This window comes from Camelus ferus, chromosome 9 (genome assembly GCF_009834535.1).
Source record: "Camelus ferus isolate YT-003-E chromosome 9, BCGSAC_Cfer_1.0, whole genome shotgun sequence".
NCBI classification, from domain to species: Eukaryota; Metazoa; Chordata; class Mammalia; order Artiodactyla; family Camelidae; genus Camelus; species Camelus ferus.
The window spans coordinates 11,517,924-11,537,819 of NC_045704.1; the positions used below are offsets into that span (position 1 = coordinate 11,517,924).

A 19,896-nucleotide genomic window follows, 5' to 3' on the forward strand; every position below is an offset into this window, starting at 1 on the left:
TCTTTCCTATAACTAAAATAAATAATATTTATATCCACCGTTGATTGCTTTTAGAAAATTAAGATAATAAAATTATGCTTGAAATAGCCTCCTACTCAAAAAATGTATACACTTAATAAAAATTAACTATTCCTTTTCAGTTGGAGTTCTTGGGGGAGGACGGATAGCAGCCAGTAAGGTATATTCATTAATAGATCATTTTTTGACAACAATCGAGAATAATCTATCCAATTAAAATTTTTCATTCTCTTCGATGCAACAAGTCCAACTCTAATAATTTCTTCACTAGAAAAATTTTGTGAAAATATCTGAATTAAGATAAAGCCACCACAGAAATTTCTACCAACAATTTCTAGTCTTCTCTTCCTCTCCATTTCACTACCTTCCACTTTGGTCAGAAAGATAACCCCTCCCTCACTGTTAGCTCTACCCTCCCAGTAGAGCTCTCACCTTTCACCCTGGAGATGTCACCAAACTTCCACCACCAGTTCTGGCTGAAAGAGATCTTCTCCTTCAGCTAAATTTGTTTACTCTGTGCCCACAGGGATGCATGCTACCTTCCTTTATCACCTGGGCTTCTCCAAACCACACGCGGTTCTCCAGAAGCCTTCCCGGAAGTCGCTCCACCTGCCCCCGGCTCCCTAAAGGGCGACTCCTGTTCTGTACGGACACGCACACCCTTTCCAAGATGGCCGCGCCCGCGGCGACGCTGGGCCGCTTCGTACCTACCAGCGGCAAAGCGGAGGCGGACACCTTTGGGCTCCGTGCGTCTTACTGGGATGAGACTCCGGTCTGCGGAGGAGGACATGCGCATTGCCCTTTGCGAGACTAGCGACCGGCGTAACGCAGACAAGTTGGGGGGTGGGGGGGGCAGGAAAAGTGGTTGTACTGCCGGTCTTCCAAGATGGCGGGCCCCACATAAATCAGCTAACGGGCGCCGCCATACCCTGTCATAGTGTCTTTGTCTAAAAGACGCCGAAGTGTAACGGAATCTTCGTCGGTGGAAGGAAGCCCCGGAGTGATGGTTGGTATCCTGCAGACTCGCGTGCCACAGACGCTAAACTAGAGCTGCGAGGTGGAACAGCTGGATTTGTGAATCTGAAGAAAGTGATGGACTGTGCCTGTTTTTACCCACCCAGCTGGTGCGCGAACGATCTAGTAAGGGGTCCCAGTTTCGCGTTCCAGGAGCAGAACGAGGTGAGCTTTATGGAGATACGAGCTTTGAGGTAGGGGAGGGCTATGGGGAGTCTGTATGAGGAGCAAGCTGTTGTGGGGCAAGGGGTGCATTCCGTGATTGAGGGAGCGGGATGGTCAAAAATGGGGCAGGCTTGGGGATGGTTAGGGTATCGGAGAAGCATGGAGAAAGATTTAAGTGGCTTGGGGCTAGCCTTTCGGGGGGACTGGACGGTCTTGAGGTAAATCCGTGACCTAGGGGGTGGGTCAGTGATTGGGATGCACTTGGGGGATAGGTCAGGAATTGGGGCATCTTTCAGGGAAGGTTAGTGATTGGGGATGAATGACAGGTCAGTGATCCGGTTGTTCTTGAAGGGAATCAGGAATTGGGGTGCCTCAGAACCTGAAAAGTCTTCTGGAGGAAGATCAGTTCTTTGGATAGCCTCGGGAAGATGTCAGCGATTGGCGCATCTTTGGAGGAAGGTCAATGTCTGGGGAATCCTTGGGGCATAAGTCAGTGACTGGGACGTCTTTTGGAAGGTTTACTAATGGGAGTGGCCATGAGGGGAGGTCAGTGATTGAGATATTCTTAGTAGGTAGTTCAGTGTTTTTCCTGTTCTTAGCTTCCGTGTCTGGAACGTACTTGGGGGCGGGGGGGGGGGTGTCAGTGACTAGGGCATCCTTCTGGGTGGTCAGTGAATGGGGTGGTCTTGTGGGGAGCTTAGTGCTTGAGGCAGCTTTTTTTTTTTTTTTTTTTTTTTTTTTTTTTTTTTGTCTTTGAGGGTCTCCAGTGGTCATTGAGAATCATGAAGATCTGGGCGTTTGAGTCTGGATAGGCCAATGGTAACCTGTTAGAAGTCTCGAACTATGAACTGACCTAGCCATGTAGCCCATATTTTGGGTATGATGTTGTTGGGGACTGATACCAGAAAGATTTATGAGAGTTGGAGCTAGAGGTCTCTGCGTTTTGAAAGGCTGTGGGGTTTTAAAGCCCATTGACTTCTCATACATCAGTGCCTTCTTCAAAACCTGCTTTCCAACTCCCTCTGTCCTCTAAATTACCTCTTCTCCAAAACAATGTCTCCAAAACAATGAAAACTCCTTTGAAATGATCAAGATCTAAATAAACCTAAGGTTAAATGCTTATTATGAAAGATGTAGTACCTGGCCCTCTAGCTTTCAAATTTACTGTGTGTTTCTCGGGGAGCCTTCCTGTTTGGTACTTCTGATACATGAGAGAACATTCCTACATCCAAAATCTTGGTAGTCAGAGATACACATGGTTAAAATTCTTTATATATTTCCTTCCCCAAACTTTTTCATCATGCATTTTATTACAAAGATGTGATAAGACTGCATAAGTAGTTTATAGTTTACTTTCTAAAAGAAACTTAACCTAATGATAAAATTGTTTCAGATTACTGATTTTTGGTACAAAGTCTTATTGATAGCTGCATAGTACTGTATAATGTGGCTCTCCTTGCAATGTTGACTGAAGTTATATTAAATCTTTGCAATACTTTGTATAGACATGACATTAAAATACTCATATAGATCTGGACATTGCTTGTTAAGTTTATTCCTACATCTTGTCTATGCTTGCTGCCATTGCAAATAGCTTCTCTTTCTCTTAAATTTTTAAATTATTTTTTATTTTATTGTATTTTATAGGTATAAAAGCAGATTATTAAAAATAAACATTTTCTCTTTCATTTCTTTACTGAAATTATTACTCATGTGCTTAAATTGATTCTTGTAGGTTTCCCAGGTAAGCAGTCAGAGCACCTACGGGTAAGTTTAACTCAGAGAAAAGAATATGGATTTTGGATTTGGGCAGATCTAGGCTTTTATCCATATCCTGCCACTTACTGTGTGAACTTGGACAGATTTTTAAACCTGAGATTCTTTTCCCACTGTTAAAAAAAATCACTACTAACTACTAATATAGTTAGAGTACCTTGCATATATTAAGTACCTGACAGGTTAGCAAGCAGTACACACACACACACACACACACACACACACACATACTTGTTTCTCTGGATTTTTTAGGCTTTAAAATTTTTCTCTCTTTAAAAAAAATTTATTTATAATAGTCCTCTAAATATAGATATAGTTTTGAATACAATTTTGGCAACATTACATAATTTAATAAAGATATCTTTGTTGTTTGTGTTTATTATAAAATAGTTACATGTTTATTGTAAAATAAACCATCGGGTAATATGTTACTTTTTTCTTTAGATTATCATGTTAGCCTACCACCTGAAGAAAACAAGTTAAATTTTAGATATTGATATGTGTGTGTATATCTAAAATACATACACACATACAAATAAGGACTCACACAACTCAGAAAAATGTCATACTCCCAATTATAGTTTATTACAGCAGGGAATTTCGGTAATCCTCCAGGTTCTGGCTTCCTGGGATAAAACAGTTCCCATGAGGGAAGGAACTGAAGGTACCAAGATCAGCACTACATCCTTGACCAGAGACCTTGTATTAGAGCTTCAGAGAAGAGCCCAGAACCAACAGTAAAGCAGATATTAAAGTTGCTATCTGTGACCCAGGGCTCCAGAAAATGTCCAAGTCTCAAGTGAGTTGTTTTTTTTTTTGTATATTTATTTTCCATTTGGATTTCCAGTAGTTTTTAGGAGATTAAATAATACATATATTAAAAAATATGTTTATTCAATATTTATGAAGACTACTCTCTACCAGATACAGCATGAAAAGATAAATATCAGAATTCAGTAAAAAATACTGAGACTGAAAATCAAATTCACAGTCAGGTTGCAATCAGAATATGTAAGTCATACATTTATACAAATTATTTAAAGTTGGAGCATAGATAATAGCCTGTGAGGCTCTAAATGTGTAATAAAATGGAGTGCCAACTTGTCTCTACTATCTCCCAGTTATCTATTTCTGCATAACAAGCCACCTCAAAACCTAATGATACACATTTATTTTTATAAATAGTGCATAGAGGCCAGGGATGCTGCTGAACATCCTACAATACATAGTAAAGGCCTCCACAAGAAAGAATTATCCAGCCCAAAATGTCAACAGTGCCAAGGTTAAGAAACCCCAGTTAATGTTGGTGGGAATGTAACTTGGTGCAGCCACTATGGAAAACAGTATGGAGGTTCCTTAAAAAACTAAAAATAGAGTTACCAAATGATTCAACAATCCCACCCCTGGGCATATATCTGGAGAAAACTCTAATTCGAAAAGACATATGCACCCCAATGTTTATAGCAGCACTATTTACAATAGCCAAGACATGGAAGCAACCTAAATATCCATTGACAGATGACTGGATAAAGAAAATGTAGTGTATCATACTAAGTGAAGTAAGTCAGATAGAGGAAAACAAATATCATATGATATCACTTATTATATATGGAATCTAAAAAATGATACAAATGAACTTATTTATAAAACAAACAGACTCACAGACATAGAAAACAAACTTATGGTTACCAAAGGGGAAAAGGGGGAGGGAGGGATAAATTAGGAGTTTGGGATTAGCAGATACAAACTACTATATATAAAATAGATAAATAACAAAGTCCTACTATATAGCACAGGGAATTATATTCAGTATCTTGTAATAACCTATTATGAAAAAGAATATATATGTGTATAACTGAGTCACTATACTGCATACCAGAAACTAACACAACATTGTAAATCAATTACATTTCATTAAAAAAATTTTAAATTAAAAAAAAGAAACCCCAGTTTATAGACTAACAGTCCTAAAGTACATGTACTAACTAGCAAAGTCTTAGAATATTCCCTTCATAATCTCTTCACATCCAAAAATGCAGCATCAACTCTCAGCTTGTAGTTACTACTTACATCTTTTATTTTAGAACATTTCTAATAATATTAGTGAAGCTTAAAATGTTCTTAATGTCAAAGTTTCAAATAGTCCAGAAGTTTACAGAGCTAAACCCTTAAGTCTCCCATCAGTCCTTTTTCTCCACTCTCAAATAATCTGAAAACTTTTGTGTATTCTTCTGACCTCCCATGTCAGCATTTACATACATAAATGCGAATTTGTATGAATTTGAGTTGAGGGTCTCTAGCTCACCCTCAAGTTTGATGATTCTCTAGAACTCACAGGACTCAAGAAAGCTGTTACACTCACAGCTATGGATTACTACAGTGAAAAAATACAGATTAAAACCAGCAAAGGCAAAATACACACAGAGTCCAGGAAAGACCAGGCCCGAGGTCCCAGTTGTCCTTGCCCAGTGGAGCAGCATGAACAGCGCTTAAGTCTCCCCGCAATGACCTACGACAACAGGTGTGATGTGCTGCCAGCCAGGGATGCCCATGTGCACCTTGATGTCCGGGGCTTTTACTGAGAGTCAGTCAGCGTAGACATCCGGCGTACACAACTGGCCTTAGCTGCTCTGTCTCCAGCCCCCAGAAGTCAAAATGATACAGCGAAGCTGAAGGCCTTGGGAATGTGAAAACATTCACCAGGCTGGATATTTCAGGGGTCCAGAGGTCATCTCCCAGGAGCAAGTCAAGGATAGGCCTTCCTTTGTAATGTTTAGGGTTGGGCAACCCAGGCCTGCTAAGTTAACCCTTTCCTGCACAGCACCTAAATATACACATGGTCATAATGACAGTTATGGTTTACGTACCTTCCTTTAATATATTATATGCACTTAACCACTTACTTGGAAGTCTCTCCATATCAGCATATAAGTAGCAAATAATAGTAAGTGAAAAATGTCTTGAGTGCTCCACCTGCTCTAAATTCAGTCCTTTAATTTCACAGCTTAGGAAATGTAGTCTCAGTGTTTTGCTGTCATTCATGTTACTTCTTTCTGGAAGGCCATGCCCCCTCTTCCCTCTGGAACTTGCTGTAAAACAGAATTGATCTCATAAGAATTAGTTCCAGATTCAGCTATATGAGGTTTAACCTTTCTAATTTTTCTCCTACCTAATGGTGCCCACATGGCATATATTTCTTACTTGCCATATATAAATGTATTGTACTCCCATACATTTCCATTTCTCCTTGCAAGCCAGTGTGCTCCTCCAGGGAAGGAGCAAGGCTTATTAATAAAGGAGTGTCTGACACATAGGTGCATGCACAGAGGTTGTAGGTGGTTTCTAGATGAAAGGATCTAGGATGCTCTCAATTCTAATCCTCTTTTCTGCATAGATGAACATGTGGGTCAGTGAATGACTGGAGGGAAGCACAAAAACAGGATATTTTAAATAAAAAATTGGCTTCTCCTAGAAAGTATAATGCAAAATAATTGTACAGAAAGCAGTGAAACAGCTTCGCATGGGAAAAGTTATTATTAAGAAAGTCCCATTTATCTTCATAGTATTAACCAGCGATAATCCTTTTAGAAAGAATATGAATGTTCCGTTACAGGGCTCACTATCATTCAGGGACGTGGCTGTGGTTTTCACCTGGGAGGAGTGGCAGCTACTGGACCTTGTTCAGAAGAACCTGTACCAAGATGTGATGTTGGAAAATTACAGCAACTTGGTATCAGTGGGTAAGCAGAGCTGTCCCTGGGTAGTGGAAGCAGTCCACTGCCTTTCCTTTCTCAGGGGTGAAAGGCATGGAGCCTTACAAGTGCCTTACGGTTTTAGAGTTGAGTTTCATACATCACAGATTTTAGTACTTCCTGACCTCTCACACAGTGTTTTTCTCTCACTTCCAAAGAAAAAGGCCTTTACTTGGCCAAGATGCAAATTGTTCAGCCCCTTTAATGTCATCTTTCCCCATTTTTCAGAGGCCTCGTAGTCCAGGTATCTGGGTCCACAGGTCCTCTGTAATTTTCCTTGAGTAGGGTATCAAGATACCAGAGCAGATGCATTCTGCCAGTTGGAGCAAGGAAAACCGTGGATAGCAGAGGAAGAGACCCACAGTCAGATTCATCCAGGTGAGTGGAAACCAGTCGCAGGGGATGAAAGGAAGGTGAAATCCCAGCTGGTCTGGAAGAGGGCGGCTCTTCTGAAACGTTGCTTGGAGAAATCTTCTTGACGTTTCTAAGCCTGAATGTGACTCGGAACAAATGTTGTGTGCTCCCACATACACTAACATCGACTGCACTTAATCTCTCCATATTAGGTCTCTTTTGCTTGGTTTAAAAAAAAATACATTTCCTTGTTTTACATATTCTGATCTGATCCCTCTCAAGTTCATCTTGGAACTTGCCCTCCTAACTTCTCTTTCTCCCTGGCATCCTCAGCTCACCTGCCTTAATCTTGTCTCCCTCTCCCTCATCCATGGTTATAGCTCTCTTTTCTTATATAATCAAGCATTCATAAATTCTCCCCTCTTCATTTTGTGTCTCCCATACCTCTGTAGTCTATTCCTTTTCTTTTCTTCACATTTTTCTCTTTCCATTTATAAATGTCTCAGACTTCGGTTGTGTACCCCCCCACCGCCCCCCAGTCTCATTTCCTCTTCTCTCCTTGGCCTTTGCTGAGATTCTGCTGCTTCTATTACATGGTCATTGTGGATTTGTTGTTCTGTTTCTAGAAGACACCTGGCAAGCTGACAGTCATAGAGACTGGCACGAAGAAAACCAAGGCAACCTGCAAACTATGGGGAGTCACCATGAAGATAATACATTTGGAAAAATACCTTCTCTGAGCTTAAACCTTGATGTTTCTTTAGTACAAAGATCTCATACACTTGACATACTTGGAAAATATTTGAAACCTAACCTAGAGTATATTATTCAGAACAAAAGCTATGCAAGAAATGAGGTTGAATTTGATCAGTATGACAAATTATTTCTTTATACTAAGCATGAGAAAACTCATGCTGGGCAAAAATACAATGACTATAATGAACGTGTAAAAGCTTTCAGCCATAAGTCACAGCTTATCAAACACTGGGAAACTCAAACAGCAGAGAAACACTGTAACTGCAGTGACTATGGGAAAGCCTTTTCCCAGAGGTCAGACCTTATTAAGCATCAGAGAACGCACACAGGAGAGAAACCCTTTGGATGCAGTAGATGTCAGAAAGCCTTCGGCCGGAAGTCCCATCTCATTTTACACCAGAGAACCCATACAGGAGAGAAACCATATGAGTGTCATAAATGCGGAAAAGCTTTTACCGATAAGTCATGCCTTAATAAACATCAAAGAACTCACACAGGAGGGAAACGGTTTGAGTGTCGGATGTGTCAGAAAGGCTTCAGTGATAAGTCACAGCTTACTTTACATCAAAGAACTCATACGGGAGAGAAACCCTACAGGTGTGGTGAATGTCACAAAAGCTTCAGCAGTAAGTCACAGCTCCGTATTCATCAGCGGTCTCACACAGGAGAGAAGCCTTATGGCTGCAGTGAATGTGGGAAAACATTTCCCCTTAAGTTTAGCCTCATTTTACACCAAAAAACGCATACAGGGGAAAAACCTTATGGATGCAATGAATGTGGGAAAGCCTTCATCCAGAGGTCGGAGCTCATTAGACATCAGAGAACTCACACGGGCGAGAAGCCTTATAATTGCAGCGAGTGTGGGAAAGGCTTTAGTGTCAAGTCGCTCCTCAATACACACTGGAGAACTCACACAGGAGAGAGACCCTATGGATGCAAGGAATGTGGTAAAACGTTCTCCATCAAGTTTAGTCTCATTCTGCACCAAAGAACTCATACCGGTGAGAAACCCTATGAGTGCGGTCAGTGTCAGAAAGCTTTCACCCAGAGGTCACACCTCACTATTCATCTGAGGTCTCACACCGGAGAGAAGCCTTACGAGTGCAGTGAATGCCACAAAGCCTTCAGCCGGAAGTCGTATCTCCTTATTCATCAGAGAATTCACTCAGGAGAGAAACCTTATGAATGCCACGAATGTGGGAAAACCTTCTCTCACAAGTTTAGTCTCCTCATTCATCAGAGAATCCATAGTGGAGAGAAACCCTACGGATGCCCTGAATGTGGGAAAACTTTTCCTATCAAATTTAGCCTTGTTTTACATCAGAAAACACATACAGGAGAGAAACCCCACGAATGCAGCGAATGCCACAAGTCTTTTGCCCAGAAGTCACATCTTATTATACATCAAAGGACTCACTCAGGTGAGAAACCTTACGGATGCGGTGAGTGTTGGAAAACCTTCTCCCACAAATTCAGCCTCCTTTTACATCAGAAAACTCATAGAGGAGAGAAATCATGAACGAAGTAAATATCCAAAAGTCGTCATTGTGAAGGAATAGTTCATTACACGCCAGAGTGTACATGGGAGTAAAACCTTAAGACTACAGCAGATGGGGACACACTTTCTTTCCAGAGTCACCACCTTATTACTTAGCTGAGAATGAAACTGCATAGAATGCCAGACAGGAGGAAACACCTTTCCCAATGAATTCAATTGAATGTGGCCCAGAAAGAAGAGATAGGAAGGAATATCTGTGTTAAGTATTAACTGTGGGGATGTTGTTGGTGTGAAATTCAACTACACTGGTATCAGAGAATTGACACGGAGGGAAAAATTCTATACTTTAAAGAATCTGGAGAATCATGCTTTCATGGGTATTGTTTTATAAGGGAAGTCATTTTCGGTAACTGTGACATAATAGCATTATAGAAAGTATTAAATATCTAAATAAATACAGTAAGGAAGCAAAGCAAAATTATGTTATAACTATGTAAGAATATGTAAGTGTTTTGTACCTATTTTTATTATAAAAATAATTGTTCATATTTAGGAATTGCATGTGTTAGCATAAAGATTGTGACTCTAGTCCATGTCCTTAAATGTACATAAAACTTTACCATAGACTATCCCACTGAGTCTTTGTATCATTACAGTGCTACATAAATCATAACTGAACTACATGGTTTGTTATTTTAATAAGAAATTTTAATAATACTAAATATCTCCCCCCTCCACCGTGCCCCACTATTTGCTAGTATTAGTAAGTGGGCCTGGAAATTTTTGAGTCTCTCTTGAGTAAAGCTTTTTTTTCATCAATTATAAGATGGAAAAAACTTCCCACATATTAACAGTGCTGAAGTTAAAAGGCAGCATAGAGTTGATGGCTTGGCATATTTAAACGGAGAACTTGGTACATAAAATAATGGTACCTTATACAACAAAAGGTATCTTAAGATTGGATGAAACACAGTGGAAGTCATCATCTTTATAATTTCCTTTCTTCTAAGCCAGACAAATATTTAGGGTTTGAAGATTATTATGACTCACAGGCTTTATACCCCTTTGAATTCTAAACAGTTTGAGAGATAGTCCCTGGTATCAGAAGATGGAAATTAAATATGAGTGTTAGTCCTGGAATTGCTTGACTGGATAATATGACTTGTTCCTGTGGTCAAAAAAAATATGCTTCTGTTTCCCCCATATGGCGCAAGATATACTTCCCTTCAAAGAGCAGAATCCAAACTTTAGAGATATTTTCTAGAATGTAACTGCAAAGTCTCATACATTATTTTCTTAGGTGGGGATTAAGTGCTAACATACAGTGAACCTGACTTTAATTTTACAAAAATTGGTTTCCTTTTCAAGCACCGCATTTTACATTAAAATGGAGAAAGTGCAACTAGAACAATTTAAGGTGTTGAACGGACTCGAGACGTCACAAGTTACACTTCGTAAGATTCCAACAAAGACAAAACTACAGTACAGCATGAGGAAAAAACCCGTAAAATAAAACACAGGTATTCTGCAACATTCAGGCACAGAATCCAGGAGCCTTTTTCAGTCACAAAGAACACTATTCATATCCAAATCACAAGCTGCCAAAATAGATGTGAAGAATATCAGCTTCAGGGGATCCAAGGCACAAGCTGGCTGCGAGGCCTTTTAATGGCACTGGTCACATACTGAAAACTAGCCTTTCCTAGGGCTGTGTGACTCACCCGGCTCCATATTTTCATAAGCAATGTAGACAGGCCGGCATATGTACCTTAAGCATCACAGTACAGCATGACAGAGAGAGAGGAAGAAGAAGGGCTGACACTAATCCCAGGGACACTGACAGCCTTTCTGTTCCAAACCCGGGAACCAACAGTCTTGCACAAGAGGAAGCTTTGAGAATTTCGGGGGTGTGAGGGGTGATGATGAAATCTCAAGTACAATAGATGTTGGCTAACAAAACAAATACCACTATTCTATTGTCTGCATTTCCAAAGGATTTGTTCACGAAAGACTAGGAGCTCTCAACTGTCCTGATTGTAAAGCCCTGGAAGTTGACAGGGCTCTGTCCTTTTGAAGACAAAGATTCTAACCTGTGAGCAGCAAAATGGTTATAGTGAATCAGGAGTCTTCATACACCTTGCTCCTCACCAGCTCCCACTGGCAAATTACTCTCCAACAAGAGAATCGCTGTACTTAAATGTGGGAGAAGGACTTCCTAACTTTTTCTTGACATGTTCAAAATACTAAAAGGCGTTCCAGTAGAGGAAGAACCTTTCCTCTAGAAAGATGCAAAATACCTGATTCATCTTTCCTCATCCTTACGCACTCTGTGTCTGACATTCACCCTCAAACCCTGTTTGCAGGAAAGTAACTGCTGTCAGATAACAACCAAGAATTAGTAAAGCCTGCTCCCTCCAGGCTCTTATTGGATGAGACACTTTTAATACCTTTTGGGGACCAATCTAAAAAGTTATAGTTGACAGATTTATGTGGTCTTAAAAGTTTGTAAGGAATATTTGACTTGTCTCTGCCATAGCTCACTGCTGCTACAGCTGGAAGGAGCTTGGATTAAGGTGCAGAGACAGGGCAAGCAGTGATCAGAGAGAGAAGGTTGGACATAAGAAAGTGACAGAACAGCTCATAGATGCTCCAGAAGCATCTCCCAACAATCTTAGTGTCAAGCAGAAGTTCTAAGACCTTTATGACACTATCCTGGAAAGAATGGTTATGTGTGATTTGGAAACAAAGCAGGGCCCTGTGGGCCTTCTCAGGTGTTACCTAACAAAAGTTCTTATGCCTTGTGCACCCTGAGGCCAAACAGAGGCTTCTGAGTTTGGAGCAAAGGAAGGTTTATTGCAGGGCCAAGGAAGGATGGGGGGCTCAAACTCAAAAAACCTCAACTCCCTGACAGTTTCTGGGGAAAAGATTTTATAGACAAAATTTGGGGTGAGGGCTGCAGAAAGTGTGACTTTCTTCTGATTGGCTGGTGGTGATGTTAACAGGGCAGTGTTCCAGGAATCTTTTGCTGGACCTGAAGCTGCCATCCACCTAGTTCCAGCAGAACTCAAAGATACTGTTACATATATTCCTTGGGGAGGAACCAGGACCCTGCCCCAAGGCCACACTATTGTTTCTAGTCTGTTCCTCTTCTTTCAGTCCCTTCCCTGATTAGCAACTGTTTGAATCTGCCCTTTGGAACTCAGGGAGGGTCAAGGAGGCTGAATGAAGTCTATTTCCTACAAACAAGAAATGGGGGGCACAGAAAGGATTGTTATACCAAGGACCACCCCATAGGGTCCTGCTCTGTTTCACAGGTACAAAAGCCTTTCCATGTGCCCCTTTTCTTGTTCAAAGGAGAAAGCCTCCTAGACCTTTCTTGAGTTCCAAAGGGCAGATTCAAACGGTTTCTAATCAGGGAAGGGAATGCAGAAACAAAGGAAAAGCAGTCAAGAAACATGATAAAGAGATGAAGCTAGATCCTGGTTCCTCAAGGAATACACACACCATTATCTTTTGAGTTCTCCTGCAGGAACTAAGGCCTCCATCCAAGCAGAGGATGGCAACTTCAGGCTGAGCCCAAGATTCCTGGAGCACTGATTGTTAACCTCACCACCAACCAATCAGAAGAAAGTCAAATCCTTGCAGCCCTCACCCCAAATTTTGCCCTTAAAAATCCTTCCCCGAAGACCATCTGCAAGTTGGGTCTTACGCGTCACCAGTTCTCCCCGCTTGGCCCTGAACCTTTCTCTGCTCCACTTCAGTTTGCTTGGCCTCCCCCAGGGTCACGCACATGAACTTGCCTTCAACAATGATTTATTTGCAAAACGTCGGCACCGCATTGCTGCTGGTAGGGCAGCACCATCGTGGCTTTTATGTCCACTTATTTCACAGACCACCATTTCAAATTTCAACACTTGGTGTTTTCCAAACAGGCCTGAAACAAAAGGCAACCTTGACTATGAATTCATACTTCGACGGTCATTCACACCTTCTAAATCTAACGTCACCGGCTGAGACGAAGGGACTTGTCACGGGCCCTCTCATTACCCAAGCTTTAGTGGTCTAAGCTTTTCGCCTTCCCTGGGGGAAAGCTCTCCGCCGTACGGACACCTGATATTCCTCCAACATGGCAGCGCTCACTGGCCGTTTCTTTCCCGACCGTTGAGGCGAACGTCGCCGGCGCCATGTTTGCCTTGTGTACACCCGAGCCTCTGAAATCTATGCAGTTTGTGTAGCGCTGTTTGCAACCGTTTCAGCCTCCCCGCAAAAAGGCCAAGGCATCAGGTGAGGGAACAGCTGAGGGGCTTTTTACCTGGCCTCGAGCCCCTCTCTCCAGCCGTCCCTGCTCCGCGCAGCTATTCAAAGATGGCTGCCCCCAGGGAGCCGCGGCGCCGGCGCGGGCCTGTTAGCGTCTAAGGCGACGCCGGAAGTCCGGCTGCCCGCGCTGCGGGGAAAAGGCCCAGCCCGGCGGGCCGCCGTAGGCCGGTTCCGGGGCGGGGCTCAGGGAGCCTGAAATGAAAGAAGGCGCGAGGTAAGTGCAGCCGCTAGGAGGTCGCAGTGGGATCGGGGGGAATTCAGGTCAGTGTGTGGGTCTCTCCGCGGGACGCGTTAAGGGGTGAGCGACTCTGGGGGCGTCCGTGCCGGGAGGAGCCGCAGAGTCGGCGGGGAGAGCTGGTGGTCCGGGATGGTGGGGCTGCGGTTGGGATGCCTTTGCTGGCGGGCGTGGAGGCGCTCTCGCGGGCGTGGAGTAATGGTCTGTCGAGAGCAAGGACTGTGTTTGGGGCCATTGCGGCTGTAGTAGGGCTCAGTGATTGAGAGGTGGGAGGGGGCTGGTGTGTGTCAGTGAAAGCGGTGTCTGGGTTTAATTTGGGGCTGGGCGATGGAGGAGCTGGGCGATGGAGGAGCTGGGCGTGAGGCACTACAGTTCTCTTCAGTCCTTGAAGTACACGTCCAAGGACCATTTTGGTAGTCCCCTTGGGGCTCTACATCACCCTCCGCTTTCCTCCCCACATGAAGTTTAGGAACATCAAAGATACAGCGAATCTAAAGTGGTAAACTTCCTATTAGAGTTGTTTCTTTCTTTCTTACTGCAAGTTTACTTGGGTATTTCCTTTCAGATTCTTTTTGACACCAGTAAAATAACACTTCTAACCCCTCCAGTTCTGTCCCTCAACTCTTCCATGTTAGCATATTTCAACTTCTTTTACTTTCTCCGTTCAATTTTCATATTTCAGATAAACTGGAAACATTGGTGTAATTTTCTTTCTTTTGTTTCATATTCTAAACATTTAAATAATACAAGTTCTCTTATTAAGATTTTTCAAAATGGCTACACTAATACATAAAGAGGACAGAGAACAACATTGATTAGAATCGGATTAAATACACGCATCTATTTGGATTGCATTGGAATATTTAAAACATTAGTTATTACTGTTAGGATTATATTAGGACTTGGCATTTGCCAGAGGGTGTTTCCTTAACCCTCATCTCCTTCCTGTTTTTGTTTTTGTTCTTTCTGCCTTTGTTACAATTGTTAATTGGGTCTTTCCCCTGCCCCCTACCTTTTAATCTCATTTTCTTCTAATTTTCTTTAACACAGTAAAGCAATTTTTTAAATTATTAAATATTTATTTTGTTTTGGTTACTTCACTAAACTTTTACTAATAGCTTTTCCCCTCTTACCATTTTATTATGAAAAAATCCCAAGCACAGCAAAGTTGAATGAATTTTACAGTGAACATTTACTGACCACTTAGATTGTACCATTAACACTTTACTGTATTTGCACTATAAGGTATCCATCCATCCCTCCATTTTTTAAATTCACTTTTTAAAACAGTGTATTTCAAAGTAAACTCCAGCCATCAGTATACTTTCCGGTGAATAATAAAATAATATTGGCCCAGTGACAAGTGTGTGGGTTTGGGGATGAAATGATCTGGCTTTTAAATCTGGGTTCTTGCTCTTACTGATGACTTGGGTGAGTTACTGTGATATTGTGGTTTAAAATAAGATAAATATTTGGTCTTCATCTCTGTTTCTGGCACTGAGCTAAAACCCTGGGGCTGTTCTAAGTATGGAGAGCCCTTAAGGTATTACTTTTTATGTTAATGAGGTCACTTTTGGAATGCACCTAAGGGTGGGGAGTGGTTACCAGTGCAGCCAACCTCCTGATTAGAGGGTGGGAACTTTCAGTCCTAACCCCTGGCATTCTGGGAGGAGTGGGGCTGGAGGTTGAATCAATCACCAATGGCCAGTGAGTTAATCAGTCATACCTATGTAATGAAGCCTCTGCAAAACCCCAATAGAATGGGATTCCTAGAGCTTTGGGTTTGGTGAACAGCAGGTGCTGGGAGTGTGGCTCTCTTGGGGATGGCGCAGCTCTGTGCCCTTTCCCCATACCTTGCTAATGCATCTCTTCCATCAGGTTGTTCCTGATTTATATTCTTTTATAATAAGCCAGTGCTTTAGTGAGCAAAAAGTTTCTCTGAGTTCTTGAGCCGCACTAGTAAATAAATTGAACCTGAGGAGGTGGTCATGGGAACCATGATTTATAACCAGTTGGTCAGAAGTACAGAAGTCCTGGACTTGGGACTGGCATCTGAAGTGGTGGGGAGGAGGAGGCAGGCTTGTAGGACTGAACCCTTAACTTGTGGGATCCTATCACTGTGTCTGGGTGGATAGTGTGAAGATTATGTTGAATTGTAGGACACCCAGCAGGTGTCTGGAGAATTGTTTGGTGGTGTAGGGGGAGTCCCTATCCCGGCATAAGTTGGAAATGGGTCCAGAGCATTCATTTAGTTACTAAACCAGAGTCTTATTTCTTCCTTTTTGCAAATAAAAGTGAAGTCCCTCTCAAGCTTGCTGTGAATTAAGGGAATGAAGTCTATAAAATTGTGGTTAGTGGCACATACATGGTATAAATAAATAATACCTGCTATTACCTGTACTTGTACTTTTATACTTTGTGAAATTTATCACTTAGGTTCATTTAGTCATTTGGTGGGGGTAATGAACACTTAAAAGACCCATAAACTTAGAGTAATAATTAGGCAACTATAATTTTATTTTCTATTACAAGTATTTTACATACTTATGAAAATGTAATTAAGAAAATAAAATGACCTAATATCTAAGTATAATCACATTAACTTTTTGGTATTGATATTTTTTCGTTTGTCTGTGTATAAACATATGTGGACCAAAACTGTTGCCTGTCATTTCAGTAAACAGCGAATGTGGCCTGCCGTCAAGCCACCAGCCAGTGCACACACACACCCACCACCGCCCTGCCCCACAGTGCACCGAGGGGAATTCAGGATACTGGTCCTAGATAGTTAAGATGTGCATCTAAGGAATAATTTCAGTGAGCCCAGACTCTTGTGTCTTCCCATACTTAGAAAAGCGCTAAAATCATTAATTTGAAATGTCTTTTTTTTGTGATGAGCAGTAATCTTTTGATGTTCAACTACATGTTTCTTTTTCAGCAAAAACTCATATATATCCTGGCTCCTCCCTTACCTCCCCCGCCCCTTACCTTTTGAGAGCAGTTCCTCAGAGCTAGCTGAGAAGCTGTCTCCCAGGCTGTAGTTCTCAGTGAGGTCCCCAAACAAAACATAACTCGCCACATTTTATATTACAGCAGAAAACAATTATGCTATATATAACTTAGAGCTACATGTTTTTTTCACTAAATATAAAATGTTTTTAAATAGCTGCATAGTATTCCATTGAAAGTTTATACTAATCAATTAATCCTCTATTACTAGATCTGTATCTTTATGTGTATGTATACATTTATGTATATATGTGCATATACATACATCTGTAGCTATATAAATACATATATGTATGTGTGTATATATATCTTTGCATGTTTGTGCCATTATTTCCTTTGCAGAAGCTTCTAGAAGTAAAATTTTTGGTTACCAGTAATGCCTATGTTGAACTTTATTAGTACACAGTGTTAAAATATTCCACTAAAATGGTCTGCCATGTCACAGACATCAGTTTTCTTTTACACAATTCTATCCATTTCTTTACTGTGGTAAAATACACTTAACGTAAGATTTATCATTTTAACCATTTTAAAGTGTATAATTCAGTGACATTGAGTACACTCACAGCATTGTACAAACATCACCACTGTCTAGTTGTAGAGCTGTTTTAATCATCCCAGATGGAAACTGTGCCTCCATTAAGTACTCACTTCCCATTCCTGTCTCCCCCCAGTCCCTGGCAACCACTAACTGCCTTTTTGTCTCTATGGATTTGCCTATTCTGGACATTTCATATTAATGGAATCATACAACATGTGGCCTATTCCTGACTTCTTTCAGTTAGCCTGCTGTTTTCAAGGCTCAATCATCTATCGGTACTTTATTCCTTTTTACGGCTGAGCAATATTTCATTTTATGGATACCCTCCCATTTTGTTTATTCATTCATCTGTTGATAGACATTTGGGTGTTCCCACCTTTTGGCTATCATGAACAAAGCAGCTCTGAATATTTGATTACAAGTTGTGTTTGAATCCCTGTTTCCAATTCTGCTGGGTATATACCTAGATGTAGAACTGGTAAGTCATAAAGTAATTCTGTGTCTAACTTTTTGGGTAACTGCCAAGCCATTCTCCATAGCAGCTGCACCATTTTATGTTGCTACCAGCAGTATATGAGGATTCTAGTTTCTCCACATCCTCACCAACACTTATGATTTTATTTATTTATTTTTATAGCCATGCTGATGGGTGTGAAGTGGTAAAGTGGTATCTCATTGTGGTTTTGATTTATATTTCTCTAATGACAAATGGCACTGAGCATCTTCTTATATGCCATCCTTATTTGTTCTTTGGAGAAATGTCTGTTCAAGTCTTTTTGCCCATTGTTGTCTTTTTGTTATTTAATTGTAAGAGTTCTTTATATATTCTGTCACTAGACCTTTATCAGTTACATGATTTGCAAATATTTTCTCCCATTCTGTGGGTTTCCTTTTCACTCTCAGGTAATGTCCTATTGATGCAGAGTAGTTTTTAATTTTGATGAAATCTTATTTTCTTTGATCTCTGTATTTTTTGGTGTCATATCTAAGGCTCTGTTGCCAAGTCTGAGGTCAGGTGGATTTATGCCTATGTTTTCATCTAAGGAGTTTAATAATTTTCCCTCTTACATTCATTGCATCTGACAGATGGTTCTCTTTTACTGCTTTAAAGATTCTGTCTCCATCAGTTTGAACTTCGTGTCTTCGTGTAGAAGTCTTTGAGTTTTAAAAAAAAAAAAGTAATTTTTTAAGTTTTTTGCTTATTGACTGGGGGTCACTCCTTCAAACTTAGCCAGGCCATTTATGACACTGCCTTAGGCTTCTCTTCCTGCTCCTGCTGATCCACCAGAGAGTGCTTCTCGGTGTGTCTTTTATATACTGGCCTCTCATCGGTCTTTCAGGGAATCCATAGACAGGTCAAAACAAACAAGCTTATTAATTCCTTGGGACAAGGTTACTGTTCTTTCCAGGACCAGGTATCCATCCACATCAGGAAGACCGGCTGCCATCTTCAGACTACCAGTCTGCCGTGGTGCAGGGCGAGGCTAGTTTAGAATGCCGTAAAAACTCTCCCAGTCGGTTTCAGTGGCCTTTAACCTGGTCAGCTGTTCACTTTGTTTCTGTAAACCATTGACTATCATCCAGAGTTCCAATAAGGTTGATTCTGACAGCTTCTGCCAGGTTTCTTTGTGCTCCTGAGGAGGCAGAGTCCCCTGGAGGTCTCTTCTCCACCGTTTTGTTTTTGCTGATGTCACTCCATAGTGCTGGCAGCTGTTACATGTAGATTGTGTAACTGGTCAGCTAACCTAATACTCTTATTTTTGGTGCTTACTAAAATTGACCTCCATCTCTAATGTTAGGAATTCTACTTTATTCTTTTATCCAATTGTATTGGGAGTATTTCCAGAACTGTGGTGAAAAATGATACTGCACACACACACACCCCTTTGCTCTTACTGAATGCTTTTATCACTGGCTTTCAGCTGGTCTTGGGGTCCCACCTCCCCCACAACGGCACACCTGCCCAACATCCATTAACTTCCTTCTCCTTTCTAACAGATTTTCCAGGCATCCTTGGCTTGTGGCAACATAACCCCATTGTCTGCCTCTGTCTTCACATGGTCTCATCTTCCGTGTGTATTTCTTCTCAGTGTGTCTGGTATAAGGACACTCACTGGATTTGAGGGCCTACGTGGATAATCCAGGATGGTCTCATCTCAGGATCCCTAACTTAATTATACCTGCAAAGACCCTTGTTCCAAATAGGATCACATTCACAGGTTTGTGGGGGTTAAGATATAGACATATCTTTTAGGAGGTGACCATTCAACCCACTGCAGAGGGGTATGTGGACACATGATTTTAAGGGAAAAAATGTCCAGAGCTTCACCTACTAGGTGTCCTCCTTCCCAAAACCGATCTGTGTGAGAAGCCTCCTGCCATTGAGGCTTTGTGCTGAGCTGGTTTTCCTTTCCCGTCTTCCCTTTCTCAGTCTTGTTACTTCTACTTCTCTGAAGAAAGG

The 19,896-nt window shown here is 41.4% G+C and overlaps 1 protein-coding gene across 14 annotated transcripts; it reads left to right on the forward strand.

Annotated features, from left to right (window-relative positions):
* Positions 1 to 664: 664 nt before the first annotated feature.
* LOC102507957 (zinc finger protein 84-like) lies at positions 665 to 9,962 on the forward strand. Of its 14 annotated transcripts, XM_032487725.1 has the most exons (8): positions 669 to 1,197; positions 1,557 to 1,656; positions 1,956 to 2,016; positions 2,933 to 2,964; positions 3,589 to 3,772; positions 6,587 to 6,713; positions 7,011 to 7,103; positions 7,706 to 9,962. In XM_032487725.1, the coding sequence occupies exons 5-8, from the start codon at positions 3,758 to 3,760 to the stop codon at positions 9,352 to 9,354; spliced, it is 1,884 nt and encodes a 627-aa protein (XP_032343616.1). In that variant the 5' UTR covers positions 669 to 1,197; positions 1,557 to 1,656; positions 1,956 to 2,016; positions 2,933 to 2,964; positions 3,589 to 3,757; the 3' UTR covers positions 9,355 to 9,962. The 14 variants fall into 14 exon arrangements, with proteins under 14 accessions (XP_032343608.1, XP_032343610.1, XP_014413382.2 ...); XM_032487724.1 differs by lacking the exon at positions 1,956 to 2,016; XM_032487727.1 differs by lacking the exon at positions 1,557 to 1,656 and having other exon boundaries at positions 1,956 to 2,074.
* Positions 9,963 to 19,896: the final 9,934 nt, after the last annotated feature.

What these genes read in the sequence shown, in the direction of transcription:
- LOC102507957 (XM_032487717.1), top strand. Translation starts at nt 1,111, where the DNA reads ATGGACTGTGCCTGTTTTTACCCACCCAGCTGGTGCGCGAACGATCTA. An exon ending in CAGCAACTTGGTATCAGTGG is followed by an intron (nt 6,714 to 7,010) that starts GTAAGCAGAGCT and finishes TTCCTTGAGTAG; the next exon opens with GGTATCAAGATACCAGAGCA. An exon ending in CCACAGTCAGATTCATCCAG is followed by an intron (nt 7,104 to 7,705) that starts GTGAGTGGAAAC and finishes TTCTGTTTCTAG; the next exon opens with AAGACACCTGGCAAGCTGAC.